The sequence below is a fragment of the Euprymna scolopes genome, chromosome 1 (genome assembly GCF_053919585.1).
Source record: "Euprymna scolopes isolate OS-2025 chromosome 1, ASM5391958v1, whole genome shotgun sequence".
Lineage (NCBI taxonomy): Eukaryota > Metazoa > Mollusca > Cephalopoda > Sepiida > Sepiolidae > Euprymna > Euprymna scolopes.
Window position 1 is genome coordinate 147,824,280 of NC_136482.1, and position 21,943 is coordinate 147,846,222.

General features: G+C 35.4%; 2 protein-coding genes across 5 annotated transcripts in view; both read right to left on the reverse strand.

The window, feature by feature from the left end:
- Window positions 1–704: 704 nt before the first annotated feature.
- LOC145276581 (uncharacterized) overlaps window positions 705–21,943 on the reverse strand; it is a 38,447-nt gene continuing 17,208 nt past the window's right edge. For 2 of the 4 annotated variants that reach the window (XM_080127790.1, XM_080127786.1), the window contains exon 2: window positions 705–4,973. In XM_080127790.1, the coding sequence (XP_079983916.1) occupies window positions 3,510–4,823 (1,314 nt within the window). In that variant the 5' untranslated portion in view covers window positions 4,824–4,973 and the 3' untranslated portion in view covers window positions 705–3,509. Of the gene's footprint in view, window positions 4,974–15,953; window positions 16,257–21,943 lie in introns of those variants that run through there. The other 2 variants (XM_080127781.1, XM_080127778.1) reach the window with 2 other exon arrangements.
- On the reverse strand, window positions 4,932–7,174 carry LOC145281942 (zinc finger BED domain-containing protein 5-like). The gene is made up of 2 exons (XM_080132227.1): window positions 6,383–7,174; window positions 4,932–4,973 (listed from the first exon to the last, which is right to left on the reverse strand). Exons 1-2 carry the CDS (start codon window positions 7,172–7,174, stop codon window positions 4,932–4,934), a joined length of 834 nt encoding a protein of 277 aa, XP_079988353.1.

Sequence of the window (21,943 nt, forward strand, 5' to 3'; positions counted from 1 at the left end):
GTTCATCGAATCTACGTTTAGCCACAGATAAAGAGTCAGGGAAATTATTGATAGTGGTTTAAACTAGACAAGTGTTTTTCGTGAAAGTTTAAATTGAATACTGCATTTCAATTATCATTAATTTGTAACGCTTTTTTTAATTTTTATACCTTTGCATTTTAGAATAAGTAACTAAGTAAACATGTCATATTGTAGGAAATAAATCCTACTCTCCAATGTGTAGGTGAATGCTAGTTAAATGACAATCTTTGCTGAAAAACAAGAAGGCATTTTCATCAGTGTTAATGTCCTGTTGACCTCAATTCAAACATTTAATAACATTCTTTCTCATATATTTGCATTCATAAATGTCTTTTGATGAAAACTAAGAAAATATCTACAGATTTTAAAATAAAATTCTTATGAGAAAGAGCCAGTCTTAACATTCCTCTTTGATAGTTTATAAATAAAATAAGATACAGTCGACTTCTACCAATAGCAGATGGAAGAGGTGCTCATTAAAGATTTACATTACCTTTGATATAGATGAATATTTCCCTGGTACACTCGCGTGCAACCATTGAAAAAAAACTATATCAATGACAGGCAAGTCCTGAAAAGAAAAATTTCTTTTTTCACAGGCAGGCAGGTTTCATGCGGATCCTAGAAAAAGTATAAACACTCACAGGCAGGCGAAATGCATATTAAAAACAAATGTGTATATATATGTTTTTATATATTTATTTACTATCTAATCCATTTGAAAGTAATATTATATATAGTATATAATATATATAAGAATAATAAGAAAGAAGAAAAAGAGAAGAGACTGGCCTTTGAAGAGCAAAAGTTTTTCACAGGCATTCTATTTTTACTTGTCGTGGTGTGTGGCAAACCTCTTAACCTAGTTTTTAGTAGCAGCTCCTCGCTTTCCTCAGAGCAATACAGTACATTTCATTCTGTGTTGTTTCCCATTACATCTCTATTTCTGATGGCGATGTGTTCATTTTGTAGGTGTGTGAAGCCGTGTCTCCATGCGAAGCTTCTGTGCAATACCGGTGATTCTAAGTTGTTTTTTTTTTCAGGTTCGTATGCATCTATGTCCTCGTCACTTTCGATAACGAAAGTGTCCGGTGTCTCTATGAAGTCTAAGTCTCTTGTCGTGGGCGAGTTTTGCGGTGTGTGTGTGCTTATCATGTACAGTGGTGTAGCTGTGTATTCCAGAGGCTGAATGATGTTACAGTCTGTCATAAACCAATTGTGCGTCACGTAGAACTGAGCGTCCTCGTTGGGGTCGTCCCGACAACAGGGCGACTTCGAACTTGTGATCATATCGCCAGCCATGAGGACCCTCTCCAAGTTTGGATGCACCTTTCAGTGTTTTCTCTTCTTCTCCAGGCTGTACAAGTGGGATGGTAGGAGCAGGTATTTGCTGCTCTGTTTTGTTACCTCAGTGAGTGTTGTACTCCTGCGTGTACGTGTTGTCGATGAACTTGTCGATGTACTTATTCCATATCGTCAGCCATATCAACAGGTTCAGTTCGATGGCAGCTCATTCCTTGAGTTTGGTCATGGAACGGCAGGTCTTGTACATGTACATGCAGTTGCGCAAGGTTTCCTTTTCTCTCAGTACATCTCACCATGGTTCCTCCTTGCTGGTGTTCAGGCTCGGGGTTCTTCTCAGCAGCCGCTCGTTCTGGTGCTTCACGCTAACGTATGTCTCCATGCCCTCCAGTATACACTTGGCCTCCTCCATGTATGAACCACAGCTCGTCCATATATATTAGAGTCTTGCCTATGCAGCTCTCAAATGTGAAGTTGTCCGTAGCCTAGAATTGCATTCTGCTGCAGTTCATGAGTTTGCTGTGTAAGGAGCGGTAGGATTTGCTGTTGTTGCTGACGCCCATTACGTGCACATGTTTTTTTTTTTTTGGCAAGATCTTGTGACAGATTTTGAACGTATGCCATCCGAACTCTTCCTCATCGATGTTGTGGTGAGCACATTATTCAGAGTAGATGTTGAAACTCTTCTGCATGTCCCAGAAATGGTTCCTGTCCATCTGGAAGAGCTCCTTCTTTTAGCATATCTTTTCTCAGATAGGCATCACCTTCGTCTTGACATGCAAGTCTGTCGCCGTCACTTGTATGATGTTCTGCAGGTTTGACGTGTTTCGGAATATGTTTTACCAAGTCTCTCTCGTCCTGTCATTTTTTGTCCTCTTGTAGTAGACCATGATGAAATGAGTTTGTCAAGACTGCATATCTGCTCACTGGATCCTGTGTCAGGTGCTTGTACTTGCCATAGGGGTTGTACACCTGGCAAAAGATGGCATACAGCTTATGTCCCTAGTGTGCATCAGTTTTTTAGCATGATGAAGTTATGGTCAGAAGTAGGGTGGCTGCTGTGCCACATGAAGATGTGGAAGTGGTCGATGTCCGACTGTACTGATACAGACAGGTTTCAACATAGAAAGCATTCCATACCCTAGCGCCTGTCACAGGGAGGAGATGCCTTTGATGAATATAATAATTTCACTGATGAACTACTTTTCTGACTGACTTACAATATTCCAGGCATCATGTGATACAACTTGTAAGCATCATGCCAACAATCGTCAAAACGTGCAGACATAAGTGAAAGGCTCTGACAGACAAGTGCGATGGGTGGGAATTTACAGTACCAGGTAGATAGTGTAATGGCCATCTGCCAATAAGGTTTGACATCCAGACATTAGATGGCTCAGGCTCTCAATTGCTGAGTGGCAGAATCTGCACGATATTTGTTTGTAGGCCAGCGATTTTTTGAATCCATTTGAAAGTAAGTCCTAGTCTTGACCAGCGACAATAAGTTTTTCCTCATCAAATGGTAATCTCCAACTCTTGAGCTATTAAAGTGAGGCATCCTTGTCTATATACTCCTGGTTCTCTAAAAACTTCCCTGCTCTCTTATGTTGGTTCCATTATGTGAGATTTTAGACTGGAATTTGTGAAAATTCTGAGCTGTCAAATTTTACAAGAATATGGTTTCTGACTTTTTTTTCATTTGACTGGTTTGTTTTAAGAAATTAATGGACCTCATCCTGGGGCTAACACTTGATTTCATAATGATTAGAATTTATATCTGAAGACTCTGTTAAGAATACGTTGTTCCTTTTATGGCTGGTATCTGTATTTTGTTGCAGCTCGATTTTCCAGGGATTATTTCGAAGTATTAGGTTGATGCAAAAATAATGTTTTTTGACATAAAAAACATTATTTTTGCACCAACCTAATATTTCTTAAGATTTTCTTTCATTAGGCCAGTTGCTCCTATCACAACCGGTAAAATGTGTATTTATTTCAGAGACCATGTCGTTTTTAAATCCTTTTTAGGTCCTGGTATTTTGTTTTTCTGTGCGCATTCGCATATGAAATTGTAGACTGGAATTCTGCAAGAATTCCAGTCAAAAAAAGTAATCTGAATTCCAGTCTGAAATATGAATTCCAGTCTGAAATATGAATCTATTTCAAAGACCAACTAAGAGAACTCTTTAGGATTCTAACTGTCCTTTTAAGTCCAATTGTTTTGATCTCTCTTGCTCTTGGTCCACTGAGTTTTTGTGTGTATGCATATGCATATTAAGATTGCCCTTAAGGGAAAAGGCGTTTCCACAGATTTTACAAGCATATGGTTTCTCACCTGTGTGTGTTCGTAGGTGAGATTTTAGACTGGAATTCTGTGAGAATTTGGAATTGCAAATTGTACAAGAATATGGTTTCTCACCTGTGTGTATCCTCATGTGTTGTTTGAGACAAGAATTATATGAGAATGAAGATCCACATATTTGACAAGAATATGGCTTTTCGCCTGTGTGTCTTCTCATGTGTGCGCGAAGATTGGATTTCTGCGAGAATTTGGAATCACAGACTTTACAAGAAAAAGGTTTCAATCCGGTGTGTATTTGAATGTGTTGTTTGAGATTTGAGTCTTGTGCGAAAGCCGATCCACAGATTTTACAAGAATATGGTTTCTCTCCAGTGTGCGTTCTGAGGTGGGCATTAAGGTGAGCTTTGACAGTGAACGCAGATGCACAAAATTTACACGGATATGGTTTTTCTCCAGTATGTGTTCGCATGTGCAGTTTGAGTTCATAGTTTTCAGAGAATGCAAAACCGCAAACCTCACAGGAGTACGGTTTATCCCCCAAGTGTCGCCGGACATGGGTCTTCAGGTGAGAATTATCAGGAAATCTAAATCCACAAATCATGCAAGCAAACGGCTTTTCCTTTGTATGGGTTCGCATGTGGCTTTTCAGGCATGCAATATTCGTGAACGATGACTCGCAGACGTTGCAAGAATATGGTCTCACGCCTGCGTGTTTTCGCAGGTGGCTTTTCAGAATTGAAGAATGTGTGAACGCGGTTCCACATAGTTTGCAAGAATATGGCTTCTCGCCTGTGTGTGTTCGAATATGGCTTTTCAGGCTTGAATTCTGCGTGAATGCCGTTCCACAAATTTTGCAAGAAAATGGTTTTTCTCCACTGTGTATACGCATGTGGCATTTCAGGTTGCAATTCACGGTGAACGATATCCCACAGATTTTACAAGAATACGGTTTTTCTCTACTGTGCGTTTTCATATGAGTTCTGAGGCTCGAAGTCAGCGCAAATTCTGATCCACAAATTTTGCAAGAATTCCGTCTCTCTCTCATATGTGTCCTCCTGTGTGATCTCAGACTCGTGTCCAGCCGAAATGCTGAACCGCAAATCTTACAAGAATATAGTTTCTCTTTTCTGTGCAGATTTGTCGGGGAGGATTCGTAAGAAAATGAAGATTTACTTTCCATTACATGAAAATTGTGCATTCCCAGCAGACATTTGCATTTCTTCAAAACTTTGTTGAATGTATGCGATCAATGTCCTTCTTTACAACGATCGTCTAAAAACACATCTTCAACACGTTTGCTCAATCTTTATTGAATTTTAAAATCATCCTTTTGTATAATCGTTTGGATCTGTAAATAAAGAATAAATATTAATATAAATAAAAAGGTTTCATAGTTAATCCTCAGCTGCATTTCGATAAACTAAAACACATGCAGTTATTCGTGTACACCAAAATTAATGTAACACTAAGAAGTCATCAATCTTATCACTTAATTTTGACAAAGAAAATATTTTAAATCTTAGATTTTAATGCTTTCAAGTAAATTCATATACATACTCTTTAACATCTATAATATAAATCTCATCTGTTTAAATGTATGTATGTATGTTTGTATGTCTGCCTAAAACTTTCGAAGCTCAACCCTTCATACTCTCTAACATCTATATCAGGGGTTCTCAGGCTTGCTTGACCCATGCACCCCTTTTACCATTTGTCAAAGGTTCATTCACCCCCTCATTTCCAAAAAATGTTTTTCATAAATGCATTCTAAATAATATGCAAATATTACAAAAAAAAAACTTATATTTTTCCTAATTTGTATATATATACATTCACAACATTATACATGGCTTATGTTTATAATTGAGTTTTATAAATTAAATGCAAATTGAAAATATTGATGGATATACAAAATAGAAATAAAAGCAGAATTTATTTTTTATTCATAATGAATTACTTAAAAAACAAAAACGAAACTAATGCAATTTAAAAAGATAAGTAAAATAACAAGAAATTAAAATCTGCAATCAATTTAATTCAGAAGATTACGATTCATCAAATGACAAAAACTGCGATTGTTTTGCTTTCGCCAATTCTGAAATATTCGAAGGAGTGCTTTACAGGGCACAACGCAGGTCGTTTTCTACCCCTAATCTACTGTGTTGCTTTGTTTTAATTTGCAACAAAGTTGAAAAGCCAGACTCACAAAGATATGTCGATACACATGGAAGCAATGCACAGATAGCTATTTCCGACACTTTGGAGTAGGATTCACACATCAGGGGCCAAAATTCTATTATTGATTTTTCATCAAACATATCTCTTGCTTCCTAATCAGTTTTTAGTTTAGTGTTATAATCAGGATTCGGTTCTGGGGTTTGGGAAGGAGTGAGTCACTCTCTTGACAACAGCACGTTTCTGCCCTCTTCTTTTCCAATCGACCACACCTGGCCTCTCGCCACCAATGTCACACTGCACAATCTGAACGTCAGCAATATGAAATTCTTTTCAAGAGATGTTCACGACTCTTTTCTCTCTGCACCCCCAGGGAATTTTTCCCTGCTTTTATATCCTCCTATCTAGAAAAAAAAAAAGGAAGAGACAGGAAAAAAAAAAATAGCTTCTCCCATCATGCTCTGCCTTCCCAAGATGCCCTTTACGTATACAAATGCGCTGGCCATCCTTTCCTTCTTCTTTCCCAAAGAGCGATGCAGATAGGCCCGGTATGTTTCTTTTTTTTTCTTCTTCTTTTCTAACCATATACCCCACATCAAGGAATTCATCTTGGTAATCATCTGGAACTCTTTCAATTGGCAATCGAACTAAATCGAACTCATCATCACCAAGTTCAGGAAAGTATCTGTTGAATTCATTTTTCAGTACTGTCAAATGCTGCAAAATTTCATTTTTTGCAAATTGTGGAAGCATCTTATCTTCATCACAAATATCAAGAATGGATGTCAGTTTCTCAAACATAGTTACATTTTTTGCATTGACTTTTCTCTTCCAATTTTCAAGCTTGCTCATAAAAGCTCTAAAGGCATCTACGAATTTTATAATATTTGTATTCCTTCCTTGCATCCGAAGATTCAGTTTATCCAGCTGCTCGAATATATCAACCAAATAAGTAAGACGCATGATCCATTCTTCATTGTTTAGCCAAGCAAGAAATTCAGTCTTACCTTGAACCTCGAAAAACAATTTGAGCTCGTCCCTAAGCTGAAATATTTGCTCAGTTACATTTCCTGTTGATAGCCAACGGACGTTTGTGTGAAAAAGAAGTGAATGATGAGTAGCATCCATATCATAACATAACTGCTGGAAAAGTCGGGAGTTTAGAGCTCCTCCTTTGACAAAATTCACAATTTGAATTATTTGATCCAAAACCTTCTCAAACGGAACTGGAAGTGTTTTTGAGGCTTTGAGTGCCTGACGATGGATCACACAATGAATGCCTTTCACTTTTGGAGCTCGCCTTTTCACACATACTTGGAATCCTGATTTTGTCTCTAACATAGCTGGTGCTCCATCTGTACAGCACCCACACATATTATCCCACAAAAGATTCTCTGAGTCGAAAAAAGTGAAACCTTTTCTAAAATATCTGAGGCCTTGGTCATTAGTTCAAGAGGAGAACAAAAAAGAAACTCCTCTTTAAATAAACCTACATGAACATACCTTGCAAACACCATCAACTGAGAACATGATGCCACATCGGTTGATTCATCAAGTTGAATTGAAAATAATCCAAATGCTGAAGATTTGATCTCTTGCACAACTTGATCCTTGATGTCAGTGGCCATATCGCTTATCCTCCTTTGAACAGTACTGCTTGAGAGTGGAACCACTGCAATTTTTTTCTTCATTTCATCTCCCAACACAATTTCCACCATTTTGAGAGAGCAAGGCTTAATCAAATTTTCCCCAATTGCATGTGTTTTTTTTTTCTGCTTTGCTATTTCAAGAGCTGCAAAATAAGAAGCTTCAGTAACTTTCTGTTTATTTTCTTTCAAATCTGTTGATACCAGCCTCATTTTTTGACAGCATTCCCATGACGTTCAAAAAAGATTTTGTTCTCGTCTTTATGTTGAGGAGGAACATTTTGTAAATGTTACCTCATCTTTGTTGGTTTCATAGAATCGTTTGTCAAAGCTTTATTACAAATAACACATTGAGGCCGTTCCTCTCCATTGATGACGATAGATGTGAATCCATACTTAATATATGAATGATCATACTTTCTTTTTTGATACTCATGATGGGCTCCAAATTCTGTAATTCGAAATTATAAAATATAAAATTTATAAATGGAACTTTTTACAGACAATTTTATAGATTTAATTTTTCTATAATCAGCATCATGGCTGACATGAAGAAGTATAGAATGACAATGATGCATAAACAAGAATGTGTAATATACTTAATTACAGGAGAATATTCTCCATTTTAGTACATAAAAACTAGACTAGCTAGCGAAGCACAGTCACAAAAACTGGCATAATCAGAATAGCTAACAAAGAGAAAACAACTGGAATTATAATGGGAATAAAAGCAGATAACAGAGACACATGCAGACAGTAGAAGAAACAAAATTATTGTAGGGTACCTACATACTTCGAGATAAAATTCAGCAAAAGATAAGAGGTTAATGTAGTTTGCTTGAAGCATTGTTTAGTATGTACATAAATGTGATTCATAGAAGGCAATACAATGCAGTAGTAAAACTGAGGGACATTAACTGAAGCAAATGAAGAAAAGATTTAATACAATCTGAATACAGTATATACATATATTTCAATATTTCATACATCCATTATATTCAAGGTTGTATTGAGATTATTTGCATCAGACGGTCTATTGGAAAATCTGTGAATTTATAATATTTCGAGAATAGGTATCTCTTCGTCAGATATGTGTTCGACTTCATTCAAACGTGAATAGTAAACAGGCCATCTATACCGCAGAAATGGCGACTTTAAATATATTATTTAGTATTTGCTATTATTATTATAATAATATTTTAATTAATTTTGTGGGACTATCAAAATCCAGCATTATTTAATTTAATTACTTCCTCTAATATTTGTATAATTATGATTAAAATAGTTTATTATTTTATATTTATTTAATTTTTTTTTCTGCGTTCTCATTAGGCCGACGGTTGAAATTTGAATTTCTGTTAAATTAAGATTTTACTATCAAGGGGATAACTTGTTGACCTAGCAAAGGGAGATTATCGTATTGGTTGAATATTTTTTTTCTTTCTTTTTTTTTGTAGTTTAAATTTAAAGATTCTCAGTTCCTTATTTTATTTATTATTTCTGATATTTTGATATTACCTTAATTAGTATGATCTAACTTGTTAGTAATAATTATTATTTAGTGCATACTGAGAATGGTTGAAATAATTTGATCTTTAAACTTAGTATAATCTTATTTGTAGTGATAATTATTAATTAATTTCTATTGGAGTTGGTTGAAACCATTAATCATTATTTATTAAATATATGTTTATGATAGTCTGTTTTGAATTATTATTATTATTATTATTTCAGTGTGGCGGTGGCTACTATGGATTTACAATATTCGGCCTAGAGCAGTAGATCTTTTCTCCAAAGTCATAATTTACCCCCTTAAATCCCAAAATTCACCCCTGTGGGTGAATTTCTACCCTAATGAGAACCCCTGATTTATATATATAAAAGGCAAAAACGGTGTCCGCATTTTTGTATGTCCTGTAAAGGCTTTTTTCACAGGAAGTCTCGGTGGGAGGAGGGGGGGTAATATATTTTAGAACTTTTTATATATTTCCTAGATTGCAATATCTTTTATTTGAGTGACTTTTACAAAATTCACGCTATTTTGTTCTGTTGTGTGTTTGTTTGGCTTTTTATATAAATAAAGCGAAAATCAAAGATGCAAAGGCGTCAGCGGCCTTTCGTAGCGAGATGTCCTGAAAGCAATTAGCTTTGATCAATGTGGGGAAAACCCTTCATATCAGACAATTGCTACTCATTTGAGAGTTCTCCTTTTTCGGCGAAAAGCTGGCTTTCAGCCAATGTTCATTCCTGCACCTGTGTGAACTCATTCACTAGCAAGTCAACTTTTGATTAACATCACTTAATTTGAACGCTGTTCACTTCCTATGTCTTCTTAGTGTAGCGGTAAGATGTCACATTTTCTGTCACTTTCTTTTCCGTCTTCATGTCACATGTTCGTCATGGGTTCGAGCCTGTCTGCCTACCTGCCTACTAACACTTTTTTTTTCTCAACACACCTCCAAACACTTGGGTATCCCCGCTAGTCTATAATATAAGTCTCATTTGTCTGTTAAAATGTATGTATGTATGTATTTATGTCCGCCTAAAACTTTCGACAGAGGCGACAGATTTTCACGAGATCTGTATCATGTTGAAGCTCGACCCTTCGGATACCAAATATCGAAAAATTGAACAAAAACATAAATTACTTCACCTTCAACTAGGTGCTTTTCTACATAATTCTAAATAATGGGAGTAACTGCTGTAACAGAATGCAGGCATGTAAGGAAAAAGACTATAAAAAAGAAGATATATACATTATAGAGGACGATCACGTTAGAGACATGGGTGATGTCACAGCTGTAACAAGAACTCACACATGGCAGGAGAATGAGGAAATAAATGTTGTTGTTACAAAAAAAAAGGTATCAAGTTATCGTCTTATGTTCCTTGCGACATACTCTGCTACAACGTGTTGGGTCTACGTGTAGAAATGTGGGTAACGTTACACTACATTTTATATTTATTTTGCTTTTGTTTCAGGCTTAAAATACATAACTCTATTTTTTTTTAAATTCGATCAAATTGAACAATTACTTTTGAAGAAGACCATGTAATACTTCAAAACGTTAAAGTAATTTTTATCTTGCCACAGATAAAAGGTAATATTCTAAGTATTTCTATAGTGAGCAAATGGGTGGAGTTTTATTGTGGAAAATTGGAACATTCTTCAAAATCAAACCTTAACTAAATGCAAAAACCTTAAGCTGCTCCTAACCATAGACTTCAGATATAAAATATCTATTTATATAATATAAAATAGATTTTGTAGCATCAATTGAAATGAATGGCTCTTATCTTGGACAGGCTCCATGTTTTGACAAGCTTCTGGGCTTAACCTTTATTCCTGATCTAAAATGAAATACCTACATCAAATCCGTTGCCAAGGCTGCTGGAAAAATGGTAGGATCCTTCTACCGCTCTAGTAGATATCTCATTCCTAATGCAATTCTCTACCTATATAAAAGCCAGGTATGGCCAATGATGGAGTACAGTTGCAACATATGTGCAGGAGCTACTAGAAGCAGCTTATCCTGCCTTGACAGAGTTCAAGATAGACTTTGTATCTTAGTGGGGGATGGCCTTTTCTCTTTCCTGAAACGTCTTTCCCACAGAAGAGATGTTGCGAGCCTGTCTCTGCTTTATCATTATTTTCATGGCAAGTGTTCATCTTAGCTTCAATCTATGGTCCGCCTCACCAAACTTTCACGAAAAACATTCACCTAGCCAAAACCGCTATCAATAATTTCCCACACTCTTTATCTGTGCCTAAACCTAGATGTAGATTCCATGAACAAAGCTTCTTTCTTAAAACTGCACGCCTGGGGAACTCTCTTCCAATTGCCTATTTTCCAGCTGACTACAATCTAATTGTCTTCAAGTCCAATGTAAACAAGTTCTTCATGAACCGCCCCCCCCCAAGTAATCCAATTTACAAAATTGCCACTACTTATGTTTGCTACGCTATAATCATATTGACTAATGTATACCCATTCCCATTAACCCTTATCCTCAAGTGGCCTCTGGGCCTTGATAAGTGGTGACTCCTTTGTAAAAAAAACAAAAAAAAAAACAGCATCTATTAAAAGTATAAAAAAAAAGGCACTGGTTAGTCAGAAATCAATAAGTTTACTGCTTGCATAATAATAAGAAGAAAATAACAAAATTGGGCTTGAAAAGGTTGCAGATGTTTGGGACATTAATTAATTGCTCCCAAGTATTAGGTTTGTACAAAAGATTTAGTTGATTAAAAATTCCATTTTGAAAATGGAAAAACTATGTTTTTGAAAATTTTTATTCATAATAATAATGATCTTTGCTCTCTATTAACTTGTCAATGAGCCTGTAAATGCCTTACTTGTAAAATTCCTCAGGTTTTGCCGTGAAATATAAATTTAACTCATCTTCAATCTCCTCTCATGATGTTAACCTAAGCCCATCTAAGCGGTTTTGTAATCCTTGAAATAAGTAATAATCTTAGGGAACTAGGTTAGGAGAATATGCAGGATAGGGCAAGATTTCCCAAGCAAATTCTCCTAGACCTTTGCTTACTAGTGTGATATGGGGATGAGCATTATCATATTGACTAAAGAAGGTTGCTTTGGGGTCAACGTAAGTGAGAAAATTGCAGAAAAATCTATCAATATAAAAGCGAAAATGTATGTACGTATGTTTGTTCGCTTTTTCTGTGTGTCTACAAAAGGCTCTTTTCAGAGAAGCGGTCGCTCGCTTCACAACTTTTTAAAACTTTTTGTATCACATATAAATCGTAATATCTCACAGTTAACAACGAAGCTCACCTGTCTATTTAATTTGCTTGATTTCGGGAAGATAAATATTCAAAATTTGTCGCTCACCGCATGTGGGTGGCATCTTGGGGTGAAAAAAAAAGCGTTCAGCAGTAAATGAAATCCTGCAGTCAAACTTGACCTCATTAACTCATTAAAACGGGCACTTGCTAAATCCAAGTAATTAAATAAATTCGAACAAGTTTCTGTTAGCATGTCGTGGTGGGGCAATAGTTAACGTCACATGTTTTTTTTTTTTTCACACTTTAATTTACAACTTTGCCTCAACGGTTCAGGTTCGATCCTCATACTTACTTTTCTTTTTTAACCCCCCACCCCCGGAGTTTCCACACACACCTCCAAAAACCCGGGCAACGCCGGGTACCCCTCCCTAGTATTAATGAAAAGAAAAAATATATATTTTCCCGTCCCAAAGTCAAATTTTATTTGATTTTTGATTTTTCTAAAATAACTTATTTTACACTTCCAACCCGGCAACATAGTTAAAATGACGACATGGCCATTATTTCGGTCTTAATGTTAGCAATTAATTTTGCTTATCACCTACTGTCTTTCCAAAAGGTTAAAATAAAAAGCAAAAACATTTATTATATCCCCCCCCCAAGAAAAAACAGCTATTTTATTTTGCCTCCAAAACCAAAAATATTTTATTATATTTGAAAAAAAAAAAAAAAAAATCTAATCACGTATTTAAAGACTTAATTTTGTAAACGAACTTATTTAAAACTAACCAGGATACCCGGCATTGCCTGGGTGTTTGGAGGTGTGTATTGAGCAAAAAAAAAAAAGTGGTAGTAGACAGGCAGGCTCGAATTCATACTGCGAAAGAGGAAAAGAACATGAAAAAAAAAAAATGTTACATCTTTCCCGTTGCGTCCATTGCCAAACCGAAAGTGGCAAAGTTTTAAGTTAAGGCTAGTCAATCGAAAAGAAGGGATGACTTTCGAAAATATTGGCAAAAAAAGCGATCCCTCCTTGTAGAAAAGTGCCAAGTTGAGGGCACAGGAATTAATGCTTTTGGCCAACTTTTCGATAAATTATACTGATCTCGTGAAAATCCGTCACCTCTGTGGAAAGCTTTTGTGAGACATACAAACATACATAGATTTAAACAGAAAGGTGAGATTTATATTATAGACTAGCAAAAAAAGCAATCCCCCTCTGTAGAAAAGTGTCCAGTTGAGGGTGAAGGAATTAATGTTTCTAGCCAATTTTTATATATGTCATCCGAAGGGTTGTGCAGTCACTCACACACACACACAGCCACACACTCATGCGCAAATAAACAAACTTTTATTCATTTCAATTTCCCTGTGCATTTTGCACAAAAATAAGCTCTTCCAGCAACGACAATTTCATATGCCCACACACCTTTCTCAAAACAACAAAAGTAAAATGAACATATTTCTGGCGGACGTAGTTGGCGACAGTATCACTTGACAAAAGCGACCAATGAGAAAATTCAGAAGATTGTCTTTTTAACGCTTTTCCAAAAACAAAAACATCAGCAGTAGCAATCTTGTTTTTGGAGCACAAAATGTATAAAAACGCATCAAACAGTCTTCTAGAATTAATTCAATTAATTCATTTCGTTCATTCAGTCACTTCAGTCTTCTTCCTTTCTTCTCGCTTCGACGACACATGAGAACATGCTTCTTGTCTTCACAACATCGTCGCTGCCAAAGCCGTCAAAACCATGATTACACACGCGACACGGACACTCAAAAATCACTTATGCACACACGCATCTATTCCGCACATTTTCTAATTAATAACAACGAATTACTTTCCTCATGGGACTTTACCAAATAAAACACAAACTTTAAAATAATCTCCTTATTTTCACACAGGACTTTAACCTTCTAAACTCCTTGATTCCACGAAAGACTTTCATCTAACATTTTAATCATAATGACTTCGGAAGAACTTTCACCGATCGCACCTTTGTTCATTCACCTTTTTGTTTTTGTTAAAAAATAAATGTGGTGCATTTTAAATCAGAATGAGGTGTTTCATTCTTTTTTTATTATTATTTTGTTTGGGGGAAAGAGATTTAATTTTACTTAAACTTTTGCACCCTACAGGGTAAAGCTTCAAAACGATACTAATCTCATGAAGATCCGTCGCCTCTGTCAAAAGTTTTAGGCATACATACATTTAAACGGACAGGTGAGATTTATATAATAGACTAGCGAGGGGTACCCGACGTTGCCCGGGTGTGTGGGGAGGTTAAAAAAAAAAAGTAAGTATAAGGATCGAACTCGAACCGTTGAGGCAAAGTTGTAAATTAAAGTGTGAAAAAAAAAAAAAAAAAAGTGTGACGTTAACGATTGCCCCACCGCGAGATGCTAATGGAAACACGTTTGAATTTATTTAATTACTTGGATTTAGCAGGTGCCCGTTTTAATGAGTTAATGAGGTCAAGTTTGACTGCGGGATAGTATTCATTTACTGCTGAACGCTCCCCCCCCCCCAAGATGTTATAGGAAAAAGACTAACCCACATGTGGCGAACGACACAAATATTGAATATTTATCTTCCCGAAATCGAGCAAATTAAATAGACAGGTGAGCTTCGTTGTTAACTGTGAGATATTACGATTTATATGCGATATAAAAAGTTTTAAAAAGTTGTGAAGTGAGCGACAAAAAGTCTTTTGTTGACATACAGAAAAAGCGAACACACACACATACATTTTCGCTTTTATATATATATATAGATGACATGACTCCATTTCCATTTAATGCAAATCATTTTTTTTTTTTTGTTTTGCAGACGATCTACTAGGGTGGAACACCTAAAAAAATCCCCTCAGATATTTAACGAAAACTGCTTTTAAAATATAAATTACTTTAAAAATGAGTATCGAAAATTTCATGAAAATCTGACCATTAGTTGATTTTTGCTAGATTTTTTAAACACGTGTATTTTAACACGATGTGCATACATCGATTTACATGGTAATGATATAAATAAAGTTCGTTTCATTTTGTTTTCGAGTTTCCGATTCGAGTTTTAAGCTTTAACGGTGATTTGGCCAGGGTATTCCAATATTCACGTATGCCAAAAAAAAAAACCTTATCCTCGAGTGCGTTTTGTCCTTGATAAGTTGCGACCTAAGAAAAAAAAACTTATCACGTTTTTAATTTTATGAGTGAACAAAGATAAGTTTTTTTTATTTTTTTCCTTTTTCAAAAAAAAACAAAAAAAAAAACGAAGTGATTTTCAACTTTTCAAAAAATGTGAATAAAAACTTGTATAACTTATAAAAGTACTTATTTAGTTTTTAAGTATAATTCAACACGAACACAAATTTGTCGGTCCATAAAAGGGGATTATTTTTGTACGACACCGGTCGCTAGTTTCTAACTGAGTTAGTCTTTCATGATGCGAAAATGCGGCTAAAATCTGAACACCCTCATGAGACAAGCATGTTTTGGTTTTCAAATATTGTTTGTTATTTATTTGACCAAGAAGAAATTGGAGTTATTGCCCCCTAACAATGGCGCCGTCCGTGTAATGCAGAAGTGTCAAAAACATCATTAGTTTAATTGAAACTTCTTTTAAATGGGACAAAAGTTATGATGATAAATTAGATGGGGGGGGGGGAGGTTCCCAACAATGACGCGTGCATATTTCGCTTTCTAGAACGACAAATTTAATTAATGACACAAACAATACTAAATGGTTTAAGTTTACCTTTTAACTGCGTAATATTTTGCTTTTTATTGAAGTTTACGAAGATTCGTGACCACTTAAGGAACATGATGTACTCACTCCGGTGATTCAAACATTTTTATTTCTGGAAGTAATATGGCAGCTTACCATCTCTCATATTCCTCAATTCTCCTCAACTATTCTAAAATCTCCTTGAAAACAAAACTTAAACAAGTAGAATATTTCCAGGGCAATGACTGTGACTGACACATATTCATTCATTCGAGTCATTAGCGTATAGAAAGTAGACGGTGACAGTCGATTTCGTATTCCTGCTGAAAAAATGTCCACTAGTTTTTGTTGGTTGATATTTAGTTCTCTCCCACCGCAAAAACTTAGACACCTGGATCGAAAGTAGGATTGAGAAGCCAGCACCCCAGAGAAGGGGCATTCTGACCTGAAAAAAGCGCCTGGGCAGCCCCCCTCGGCATTTCTCGGTAAGGGCGTCTCAGGTGATCAGTAATAAATTAACACTTTCTCAGTTCCTAGGACCGCACAGAACTTTACTCTCACCGCAAAATTAACACGGACTGCCAGTGGATCATTACAGGAATGGTCTAATCTCTGTGGATTTTAGGGGCCCAGGATAAAATTCATAATAAATAAAAATATTCGTAAACTGATTTCTTTATTTTTTATATATATATATATAACACGGAAATTACATAATTGTCGATGCAATAATTTATTTCAACCTTATGGTATTTTCAAGCATCTAAACTAGACAATTACATTTTTGATACATTTTCAAGCATCTAAACTAGACAATTACATTTTTGATACTCAGTATCAAAAATGTAATTGCCTAGTTTAGATGCTTGAAAATACCATAAGGTTGAAATAAATTATTGCATCGACAATTATGTAATTTCCGTGTTATATTTTTATGTTATTGCTCTGTTTACCACATTGAGCTCTCATACCCGGATTTCCTCCTGGAATTATTCCATTATAACACATACATATATATATATATATATATATATATATATATATATATATATATATATATATATATGTGTATGCGTGTGTGTGTGTGTATGTGTGTTTATTTACTTTAATTAATGTATTACATGTAACCTTTTTTGCATATATATATATATATATATATATATATACTTAGATATTTTTTCAAATATGTTTATCTACAGACACATTTTCATAGAAATCAATGAATGGAGAATCCGTAAACTGTAATTTTATAAATATGTTCCACAGACCTGAAGAATCTTGTCCTCTTCTCTATCTTTTTTTTTTTTTTTAATTTTCGTCTTTTTTTTTTTCCCCCCAATTTTTTCAGCAGATTATAATCGAATGGACACTAGTCTATGAGATTATCAAATAAAATGAAAAAAAAAAAAAATCAATATTTAAATATTTGTTAGGGGTTCTCAATTTCTAATGCAACTTTAGTGATACGCCAGAGACATTAAAATGGATTGATAAGGAACATTTCAGTTCAAATTCTGTACGAGTAAAAAGTAAAACTGTCTCCTCGTGCGGACGTTGGACAAAGCAATACCACATGACAGGGTGTCCATTTTCTTTCCAATCAACACTAAAAAAAAAAACACTTTCTAAAATCTTTTTCTAACAGTCTTCGCTGGAAGCCACCCAGAAGCGTATAAAAGGAACTGAGTGCGAAATCCAAATCAGTTGAGTCAGATTTCTGTTCAGTTCAGTTCAGTTCAGTTCAGTACGCAGTACCACAAATGAACAACACGCTGTTTCGTCTCCTTGATATAAAATCACTAACATTGAACATTGACACCATATGCCATGCACCTAAAGCCTCAACCTCACTGGATTAATTCTCCAAAAAATAACCTTTTGTCACATCAGACACATTTATGGAGTAAAATTATCACATTACTGGAACTAATTAATATAACAAATTTTATTTCCTTTTATTAAATAAAGAAGAAACATTTTTCTCTAAAGAAAACATGATTGCCTCAGTCGGAGGAGTTTCTCTTTTCCTCGTTTTGGTACAGTTCTTTTACTTAAGTCCGATCAGAAAAGAAAACCAGCGAACAGGATGAATGTCTCACATAAGTATTGAAAGCAAAGTGAGTCAAATATACAAAATATTAAATACGAAAGAACTCGAACAAACAACACCTGAAATTCAATAACAACAAAAAATATCCTTATTATCTTTATCTATCTATATATATATAAGCGAAAATGTATGTATGTATGTATGTATGTATGTATGTATGTATGTGTGTCTGCTAAAAACTTTTGACCAACGGAACAAAAATTCACAAACTTGGTATCATATTAAAGCCCCACCCTCCGGACGACAAATATCGAAAAATTAGCCCAAAAGGACAATCAGAAGTGCGTCAACTGATCGATTTTCTGCAGGGGGGGGGCCCAAAAAAGTGACATTTTAATGTTAAACATTACATATTTTTAAATCGATTTATAACTGCCCCAAAAAATACGGGCGCCAACTATTCTACATAAAGTATACACAGGGCCGTTTATTTTGGGTCAACTTGTATTTAAAACCTGCTGAGTCATGTCACGTGATCTTGACGTCAGCAAGCTCTAATGGCAGTCTGAATTTAAAAAACATGTTGTATCGGTAAAAAAAAAATTAACCCTCACACAAGCTAAACTATGAACTTCTACGCTATGACAACGTTACCAAAGTTATTAGCACATTAAAAATAGTTAGATACGATAGTTAAACGAAAAATAACAAGCCAAAAATGTGAAGTAAAAAAAAAAATATGCTTACAAAAAATATTAACGATCGAAGTTTTTACAAAAAAAAAACAGCCAGACGCCATTTTCTTTTTTAGTAACAGTCTTTAGAGTAAGGAAGACGAAGTGAGAGAGAGAGAGAGAGAGAGAGAGAGAGAGATGTCTAGACAGGAAACGAAATATGTAATTTAATAAACGCTAATGTGAAGTAAAACAAAAAATAAAATACTGCTATGTCATCTTGTAACGCTCCCGCGATGACCTCATTTAGTGGCTATCTGTCAATCAAACCTCTTTCACTCCCTTTATAAGCCTTATTTTAACACTATAATCAATTCCTCTTACTCTTGGCCTAGACGGTTAATTGGTTGGAGTTTGTTTTACCTCCGTGTCAAGGCTCCCGGGTTCAATCCAGCCTCACGACCAAAACTATTTTTTTTTCTTTTACATCTTTAGACACGCGGGTAACATTTCTTTATTTTTTTTACTTCGCTTATTCTTTAGTTTACTTCCCCCCTCCCCTATACACACAGCGGTTTTTTATTTCGCTGTTTTTTTTTTTTTTTGGTTTTTCCGATTTTTTTAACATCGTTTCAGGGTTATTACTTATCCCCCCCCATACACACACCTACAAACACCCGGGCAACACCGGGTACCCGCCCCCCACCAGTCTATATATATAAAAGCGAAAATTTATGTATGTATGTATGTATGTATGTATGTGTGTATGTTTGTGTGTCTGCCTAAACTTTCAACAGACACGACGAAAATTCACAAACTCGGTATCATCCTTCACTCGAAAAATATCGAAAAATTGGCCAAAAACGTGCATTTTTTCACCCCGAAATCGACAATTTTCGACAGGAGGGGGTCAACAAAAATGGTCTTCTCGTGACGACGAGCGGTTTTACGCATGCGCCAGATGACGTCATGACCTGATTTTCTTTAAATAGTTGAAAAACTGAACAACTTTCATGTACGTCGCGTTAGGTCAGTCGATTAGCGTGTTGGTTCATTATCTAAACGTTTTGGGTTTGAATCGTGGTGTGAGATGTCTTTTTTTTCCCCGATTTTTTAAATTTAAATATTGAACTAGTGTTATTTCAGCCTTTTTTCACGTAACGTTCGTTTTTTTTTTCGCTTATCCACCCCCGACCACACACCCAAAAACACCCGGGTACCCACCGATTTTTTAAATTTTAATATCGAAACAGGCCATCTTTCACGTTTTCGTTTATCTGTTTTCATTGTTCGTTTGCCTTACGTTAGTTTTTTTTTTCCCCACTTAAGTGTTAACGTTGTTTTCTTTTTTTACTTCGCTTATAACAAACAAACCTACGTCGTCGTCATCGTAACGCTCGACGATTTCCAGGCGCGCACCCGTCAATTTGGTTCTTACTAAAATAAATTCAAACATCTTTCACTAACTCATTCTGGCTGGCTGATTTTATTTTAAAACTTCGCCTCTGGGCTTCGGGTTGGATCCTACCCCCCCCCCCAGTTTCTTTTTTATTTAACACAACACACCTCCAAACACCCCCGCTAGTCTATATATATAAAAGCGAAAATGTATGTATGTATGCATGTGTGTATGTTTGTGTGTCTGCTAAAAACTTTCGACAGACACAACATAAATTCACAAACTCAGTATCATATTGAAGCCCCATCCTTCATCAAAAAATATTGAAAAATTGGCCAAAAACGTTCATTTTTTCACCCCGAATTCGACAGGGGGGGGGTGTCAACAAAAACGGTCCTCTCAACCAGTTCTACACATGCGTCAGATGACGTCATGACCTGATTTACTTTAAATAGTTGAAAAACTGACTAAATTTCATGTACGTAGCGTTAGGTCAGTCGATTAGTGCGTTGGTTCCTTATCTAAACGTTTTGGGTTCGAATCGTGGTGTGAGATGTCTTTTTTTGTTTTCAATTTTTTAAATTTAAATATTGAACCAGTGTTATTTAAGCCATTTTTCGCATAACGTTCATTTTTCTGTTTTTTTTTTTACTTCGCTTATCCACCCCCAACCACACACCCAAAAACACCCGGGTACCCACCGATTTTTAAAATTTTAATATCGAAACAGGCTTATTTCCTGTTCGTTTTTCTGTTTTCATCGTTCGTTTGCCTTATGTTAGTTTTTTTTGTGTTTTTTTTCGATGTTTTGATTACCTCCACCCCACTTAAGTTTTAACGTTTTCTTTTTTTACTTTGCTTATAACAAACAAACAAACCTGGTCATTGACGTTGTCGTCGTTGTAACGCACGACGACTTCCGGTCATGCACCTGTCAATTTGGTTCTTACTTAAATAAATTCAAACATCTTTCACTAACTCATTCTGGTTGGCTGATTTTATTTTCAAACTTCGCCTCAGGGCTTCGGGTTCTATTTCCCCCCCCCCCTCCCCGGTGTTCTTTTTTATTTAACACCACCCACACCTACAAACACCCGGGCAATGCCGGGTACCCCCGCTAGTCGAAAATAAAATGTTTTGCGTACAAAAGAAAACATTTGAAATTCGGCAAGACTGTAGTTTAAGTGGAAAAATAATCTCGAACACTTTATCACATAAAAGGAACTAATTTCCTTAATCACCGGTACGTTACTATGCCAATAATATATAAACAATAATATAGGTATTTCAGAAGTTGTTTTTGAAAACAACTTAAAAAAAAAAGAAAAGAAAAAACTTCTATTTATATTGCTTTTAATTAAAATAAAGGTTCTGGTAGGTTACAATTATGAAATTTTGGCCAAGATCAAAGTGTAGTATCTGCCCTTCAGATGCTGCACTTCCATTTCTTGTTCTCTTTCAGTTGAGGAACAGTCCTTCACGACTGAAACAATTTTTTTTATTTTTGTACCTTTTCTCCACGTTAACAAACGACCCTGGTGTCTAACTCTGTCCCGCGGGGAGGCATTGTAAATAGGTACAATTATGAAATGCACGTAATCTCTTGCAATTTATTATTTCTCTATTTCAAAGTTAAATTTATTAATTATAAAACGTTCGGTACTTATGTATTTTTAATTTCCCTATCACCGGTACGTTACTATGCCAATAATATATAATAGGGATTTCAGAAGTTGTTTTTGAAAATAACTTAAAAAGAAAGAAAAAATCTTTTTATTTATTTATTTTAAAACGTTTCATGATCTTTTTTTCACAATATCTTTTTTAAACAGAACGTTTCACGATAAGCACCTTTTTTAAATTAAATTATTAGATGGAAGCACATAATTGTTACAAA